General features: G+C 34.1%; 1 protein-coding gene across 1 annotated transcript in view; it reads left to right on the forward strand.

Moving 5' to 3' along the window:
* LOC106463981 (LIM/homeobox protein Awh-like) overlaps positions 1-7,925 on the forward strand; it is a 63,524-nt gene that overhangs the window by 27,709 nt on the left and 27,890 nt on the right. Inside the window, exon 2 of the mRNA XM_013924083.1 lies at positions 6,027-6,208. Coding sequence (XP_013779537.1) covers positions 6,027-6,208 — 182 coding nt within the window. The remainder of the gene's footprint in view (positions 1-6,026; positions 6,209-7,925) is intronic.

The following is a 7,925-nucleotide window of genomic DNA, read 5'->3' on the forward strand; positions in this document are numbered from 1 at the left end:
GTCCAGGATGAGAAAGGAGGAGGGTTGGGCGCGGGGCTAGCAACTCCACCCCGTAAAAACCAACCTGCTACAAGTAACTGCAACAACACCTTCCGTTGGCGAGGTGGTGTTGTGGCCCTATGCTCCACTGGGAGTTTACAGGAAAAAAATCTATTTGTAATATATTTCAAGGTATTGGCTGAACGGTAGCTGAAATAGGTTATTTAACAAAGGAGGTTATATAGCGTACAGAGGATAATATATGATAAATGATGCATTCTTAGGACAGTGTGGGCCCCATTAACCCAGGATGGCTACCTATACGATGTATCCCCACCACTGTGTGGGCACCATTCACTCAGGATAGATTCCTAGACGATATATCTCCAATATTGTGTGTGGGCCCCATTCACTCAGGATAGATTCCTAGACGATGTATCCCCAATATTGTGTGTAGGCCCCATTCACTCAGGATAGATTCCTAGATGATGTATCCCCAATATTGTGTGTGGGCCCCATTCACTCAGGATAGATTCCTAGATGATGTATCCCCAATATTGTGTGAACCCCATTCACTCAGGATGGCTACCTATACGATGTATCCCCATCACCGTGTGGATCCCGTTTACTCAGGTTGGATTATATATAATCGGCTCTGGTTTTTATTTTCATTATTACTATTACATAGCTGATTTGGTCTGGTTGTATGTTTATTTCATCAAAGGTGTGAAAATGGTTCTATTACGCTTTCTTTCCTTTAGGTAGTATATTACGATTTCTTTCCTTTAGGTAGTATATTACGATTTCTTTCCCTTAGATGTTAAAGTTTAAACAAAACAGGCGTGTTTAAAAACTTTACACTTTAAGCATGTGTTTCCGAAGTCTGTCCAAGATGACGAATGACAAATTGCCATTGTGTAGCACCAAAACAATAAGATTCTATGGATCTACAGGCACGTGACTTGCCTGCGAACGAGTTCGACCCCACATGTTCGTACTTTAGCTTCCAAAGAGTCGCGCTTCTTGTACTCCAAACAATAGGGCAAGGTGCGTAAGTAGGCTTAGGAAGGGACGTCCTAAAGAGGCCTAATGAGGAACTACAGATAATACAAACCATCTATATTTATTCCCGGTACTCTTTTCCTGTTGTCACGTAATATAGCCTAATTACTGGTTTTCACAGAGCTTGTCAAAATATGATTGTGACAAATATCGGCTTTGCTTGGCTCAAACCGAAACACGCCAACACGTCATGTAGAAAATATCGGTAGAGGAGAGCTTCAAGGAACCGACGTCAGTGATTGTAAAGACACAAAGACAAGAAATGACTTGTCATTGAAATATTGAAAACATTAGGGACGGTTGAATTATTTCCCCGAATAAGTAGGGTCACTAAAGGGTTAAGTCAGATTCAGATGATTATCTGACAAGGATTACACTCAGTCCATCCTTTGACACCAGAGTCCGAGTAACGTTTACTATTATAGACAACAAAACGACGGTCACGTGTGAGGCAGGATACATCGTATTCGCCAGTAAGCTCTCATTCTAAGTGATTTATCCTTGATAGTTTAGACAGCAACTGTGAATAGTTTTATTCTTTCTCTACTTATGAAGCTCAATTATCGTAGACTATACTGAAATCTATATTCTATAAAGTTAAATATAGAATAAAGCTTTTCTGGTGTTTGCAAATGAATTAGATTGAACATGAGTAAAAAAACAACAAGAAACGATACTGTGCATATTTAATTTTGGGTGATTAAAGAGAGATTATAGAATTTCCTATTTAAAGTGCTTTCACAAAAGAAACAACAATTAATTTAGCCTAGAGATATCAATGGCTTCCTAATCATCAATACCTAATCTTGTGTTTAGAAATGGGCTCATCAGACACTAGATATTAGAAGAATCTTTGAACTCTGAATAGTGTTTTATGTTATATTGTTAAGAAGAATCTTTTAACTCATAACAGTGTTTTATGTTATATTGCTAAAGAATCTTTTAACTCTGAATAGTGTTTTATGTTATACTGTTAAAGAATCTTTGAACTCTAAATAATGTTTTATGTTATATTGCTAAAGAATCTTTGAACTCTTAACAGTGTTTTATGTTATATTGCTAAAGAATCTTTTAACTCTGAATAGTGTTTTATGTTATATTGCTAAAGAATCTTTGAACTCTTAACAGTGTTTTATGTTATATTGCTAAAGAATCTTTTAACTCATAACAGTGTTTTATGTTATATTGCTAAAGAATCTTTTAACTCTGAATAGTGTTTTATGCTATATTGCTAAAGAATCTTTTAACTCTTAACAGTGTTTTATGTTATATTGCTAAAGAATCTTTGAACTCATAACAGTGTTTTATGTTATATTGCTAAAGAATCTTTGAACTCTTAACAGTGTTTTATGTTATATTGCTAAATAATATTTTAACCCTTAATAGTGTTTTATGTTATATTGCTAAAGAATCTTTTAACCCTTAATAGTGTTTTATGTTATATTGCTAAAGAATCTTTTAACTCTGAATAGTGTTTTATGTTATATTGCTAAAGAATCTTTTAACTCTGAATAGTGTTTTATGTTATATTGGTAAAGAATATTTGAACTCTGAACAGTGTTTTATGTTGTATTGTTAAGAAGAATATTTGAACTCTGAACAGTGTTTTATGTTGTATTGTTAAGAAGAATATTTGAACTCTGAACAGTGTTTTTATGTTGTATTGTTAAGAAGAATATTTGAACTCTGAACAATGTTTTATGTTGTATTGTTAAGAAGAATATTTGAACTCTGAACAGTGTTTTTATGTTGTATTGTTAAGAAGAATATTTGAACTCTGAACAATGTTTTATGTTGTATTGTTAAGAAGAGTATTTGAACTATTGAACTGAACAATTGAACCCAGCTTCTTGCAACATTTTAAATACCCGTATGTACGGCGCTTGAATTATAACTTGCTCTCCGCATGTAGAAGTAACCTAATATTACAGAGATACATTAGTGATACTAACTCAATCTTTTAAACCCTTCAACGAACGAGCCATTTAATGAAATTGAATATTTTTTTCTCTCATAAGAAAACTGTAATTTTTGCGAGAAAGAATCGAGAGGCCCAGTCTGTACGTGGATTCACCACCTGTCACTGAGATAGATTGGGTTCAGGAAATTCTCCCCTCCTCACTGACCCTGAATAAGGGCAAACCGAAGAACGAGACCAGTTGTTGTAGTGGTGAATTGATCTTTTTCTTCGATTTGCCCTCGTTCTGGGTTACTGAGGGTGAAGGGTGAAATTCCTCGAAAACCATCGATCTCAGTTACGGGTGGAAAATTGAAAAGTAGACTAGACCTCTTTTTTTTTTCTTCTCTCGCTGAAGTTCACAATTTTGATGATAGGAGAAAACAAAGAAACATTGCTATAAATGTACATAAGTGTGGTATGTATTTCAAATCTGACGGCAATTGTACAGTGAAGAATATTATCGATGTTAGAAAAACACGTAGATTCAAGAAGTCTTGATAGAAATGAATTAAAACCCTATAACCCGAGCGCTTTCGAAACGCGGACCTTTCTTCTTCTTCAGGGGCAAACTGAAGAATATTATGTAGTTATGCTGTTTCAACAACGGCATATTTTTAATACTAATATATAGTTATGTTATTTCTGCTACAACGTATAGTGAAGACTAATATGTAGTTACTAACGTAAAAACCCGTCAAAAAATGATTGGAAACCAAAACCATTCCGTATAAAACTGGCAATACACAAAAGAAAGAAATAGAAGAAATACGAAATTCCCTTTCCAAGGAACATGCTACATATTTCTCCTGAATCCACTAATTATAACTGAGCAAACATGCTACATATTTCTCCTCAATCCACTACATATAACTGAGGAAACATGCTACATATTTCTCCTCAATCCACTACATATAACTGAGGAAACATGCTACATATTTCTCCTCAATCCACTACATATAACTGAGGAAACATGCTACATATTTCTCCTCAATCCACTACATATAACTGAGGAAACATGCTACATATTGTTGCCTTTGGATAAAAGATTAAAACATAGGATGACCACGTGATTGCATACACACCTGTTCTTCTTCTGAAGAAAAGTCGTCCTCTTCCCTACAGATAATTGGTATCTTCAGTCTGTTTTTTCGTAATAATTCCCAAGCATAGATTTGTGCTAATTTTTGACGTATTTTTCACAGGTGTTGATAGGGTGCGAATGCACTTCCGAGTTTTCTATCACGTGAGTCGTCCCGCATTTCCTATTCAGATTTTTCCTAGCTTGACGTCACATACATAATGCCATGCCTAACCTGGTCCTGGGAACTCCCTCCTTGATAGGCTTTTATATAGTAGAAAAAGTACCGAAATTTAGGAGCTATTTACGCCTAGGTTAGCGATTGAATTCGACTAAAATTGGAACGGGCAATCAAGAGAGGAAGAATTACAGGATAAATTGAAAGTCCTTGGGGTGTAGATAAAAACGTAATGTTTAAAGGTAACAGAACAGTTAACAGTACACAACAACACAGAATAGTTAACAGTACACAACAACACAGAATAGTTAACAGTACACAACAACACATAATAGTTAACAGCAGTACACAACAATACAGAATAGTTAACAGTACACAACAATACAGAATAGTTAACAGTACACAACAATACAGAATAGTTAACAGCAGTACATAACAATACAGAATAGTTAACAGCAGTACATAACAATATAGAATAGTTAACAGCAGTACACAACAATACCGAATAGTTAACAGCAGTACACAACAATACAGAATAGTTAACAGTACACAACAATACAGAACAATTAACAGTACACAACAATACAGAACAATTAACAGTACACAACAATACAGCACAATTAACAGTACAAAACAGTTAACAGTACACAACAATACAGAACAGTTAACAGTACAAAACAGCATTTTTCACATTGAACTAGGCCTAAAGTGCTGAGAGAAAATAACCAATGTATAAAAGGATAAGCATCAAATATTTGAAGACCCGGGATTGCATATAAATAAAATAACCTGATAAAGAATGAGGTTAGCCGAAAATAAAAACAAACATCTACTATTGTTTGCAACTGGTTAAGCAGTATTCTGTATCATATACCAAAGTACGAGCATGAAAAAAAAAAGATTAAAATCGCTGTATGGGAAAGGTAATTACATGATCAATATTTAGGCCAAATATTTATCCCGTACTATTACAAGATAATTAATCACTTCAACAGAAGTTGAATCCATGCAATTATTTACAAATCCACGATGCTGATAATCATAGACAATACGTTTTAAAATACAATAACACTTTTTTTTAGGCCTAATGACTTCCTATTTAAGAGCCATATTCGCAAACTTGATCAAATTGTAAAACAACTACTTGAAGTTATTATTAAAACCTAGAAATACTAATGAAACAGATTAAATATTATTCGATTAATCTTAAAATGACTTATTACGTTGTCTGTAAAGGCCTAATCGCACTGAAACAAAGTAATTCAAGACATACTTGATAAGCCTAAAGTAAAATGACCATGTCTCATCAATTAATTTCATAAAGGCTTTAAGTTTCAGTTTTGTTTTATTGCCTGCATCAAAATATTTGTTAGAAATTGCACACGGGAATACTACATGGAATCATGAATCATTAACTATTTTCTCTGTTTTATACGTTTCATTATCTATTTTTTTAAAGACGCAGATAATAGTAATGATATTATTTGTTGGGAACTTACAGCAGTAGTGCATGTTTGTAAATGCGTCAGTTATAAAACTTAGAACCAAGTTATGAAGGTTTTTCGTTATGTATTTTATTATGTTTTATTGAGTCTGTATGATAAATCAAAGCTATTGAAAGAATCTACGAATAACGTGTGAAAACGTCATGTGTTTACCATGAAACAGGTACATTAAATACAAATATGATCAGGAACTTGTGTTTTATTAAAATGTTTATTTTTACAGCACTAATCTATAAAAACATTCACCCCTTACTTCCCCCCTAGACAGAACAAGAGCACTGCTATGTTTGTGACCAACTTATCACTGACCGGTTTCTGCTTAAGGTCAATGGTCAGTCATGGCATGCCCACTGCCTCAAGTGTTGTGTATGTCAAGCCTTGCTGGATCGTCACCCTTCGTGCTTTTTCAGGGACGACAATGTCTACTGTAGAACTGACTATACTAGGTGAGTGGATTATTAGTGCCTAATGACGTTGGAAAATCTAGTCAAAGTTTAATGCGCTTTAAAGCAGAGTTCACTGTTAATAGTAAACTAATAGTTTAAGGCTTTAAGTTAAGTACTGATTGTAATTGTGCTTAGAAAACCCTAAGTAAGAGCAATTAAATTTTAATAGTATTATTTTACAGTATTACTCATTTTAATGAAGCTAATTAACATATTTTGTTCTTAATTTTTCCAGAAACAGTTAAGAACTGTTATTTTGTTCTTTTTTTTTAATAACGTTTTTGCAGAGGTAAACAAGGCTTTAAATACATCATTCTTTTTTATTTCCATTCCAAATAATAGCCTCAATAACATTTAAGTTGTTATGGTCCAAAATTCAAAGTACCTTCTACCCGCCAAAACGGATCAGATATTTTTTTCTCTACAAATTAAGCACTGAAACGAATATTTAACAGATGATAAATTCCAGGCATTATATAATTTTACAAATAGATAAATCTTACATAATAAAACAGGAGTTCACTTAGTTATAATTTACTCGTCATGTTATAAGTTAAAACGTTGTATCAATATATGAAACGAGATGAATTTTATTCTAATATGTATCCAGATTCGTTGTCAGTTATACACTGGGATGGGTTTGGGTAAGACACTGTTGATTATACATTTTGGACCAGACATTAGTTTAAGGACCCTTGTGATTAGTTTAAATATAAACTATGAAATAAATTAAATGCAATGCATAAACAGAAGCATACAATTTTGTAACCGACCTAGAAAGTTCACCTAAATTATATAAACACCTAAGTTCTATAAACGTAAGTGTGGATAAGCCTGCATCAAGCTAGGTAGTGTTACATCAATATATGATGCACAGATTGTTTTTGTTGGAAAAAAAATCACCCATCAACTACACCACATGTATTACAAAAAAAAGAGAAAACATTGTATTTTCGGAGGGGATGGGTGTGTTTGGTATTGGCTCCTCTATCTCTGAGCTACAAACATAAGACAAATGGGGGGGGGGGGTATTCAACTGGTCCCTAACAGGCTCGATGACAGCTTTTAAAAGTGACGATGTGAAACAGAATCACTCATTTCCTTGTCAATGTCCCGTATGTTGCTTGTCTAGTCTAGCTTTTAGTTACAACCCTAAGTAACAGGGATCATTTGTCTTTCTCTTACTTTGTGGGCTTTATAGCCCCAGTATGACTTCCACCGATATCACTTAAACAAGGGGATTAAGGCAGTGACTCTTTCCCTGTATTTCACAGTCACTCTTGTCTATGTAACACCAATATAGACAACCGAACGAAACAAATTTTAGCAAAATATTAACATATTTACATCTCAAGTTTAGAGTGCTAAATATATATCTGAATCTCAAGGGCAAGTGAGAGACGTCAAGGATATATGTACAGTTAACCATTAATAGCTCCATAGATAATATATCTGAATCTCAAGGGCAAGTGAGAGACGTCAAGGATATGTGTACAGTTAACCATTAATAGCTCCATGGATAATATATCTGAATCTCAAGGGCAAGTGAGAGACGTCAAGGATATGTGTACAGTTAACCATTAATAGCTCCACGGATAATATATCTGAATCTCAAGGGCAAGTGAAAGACGTCAAGGATATATGTACAGTTAACCATTAATAGCTCCATAGATAATATATCTGAATCTCAAGGGCAAGTGAGAGACGTCAAGGATAT

The sequence above is a fragment of the Limulus polyphemus genome, unplaced genomic scaffold (assembly GCF_000517525.1).
Source record: "Limulus polyphemus unplaced genomic scaffold, Limulus_polyphemus-2.1.2 Scaffold1534, whole genome shotgun sequence".
NCBI classification, from domain to species: Eukaryota; Metazoa; Arthropoda; class Merostomata; order Xiphosura; family Limulidae; genus Limulus; species Limulus polyphemus.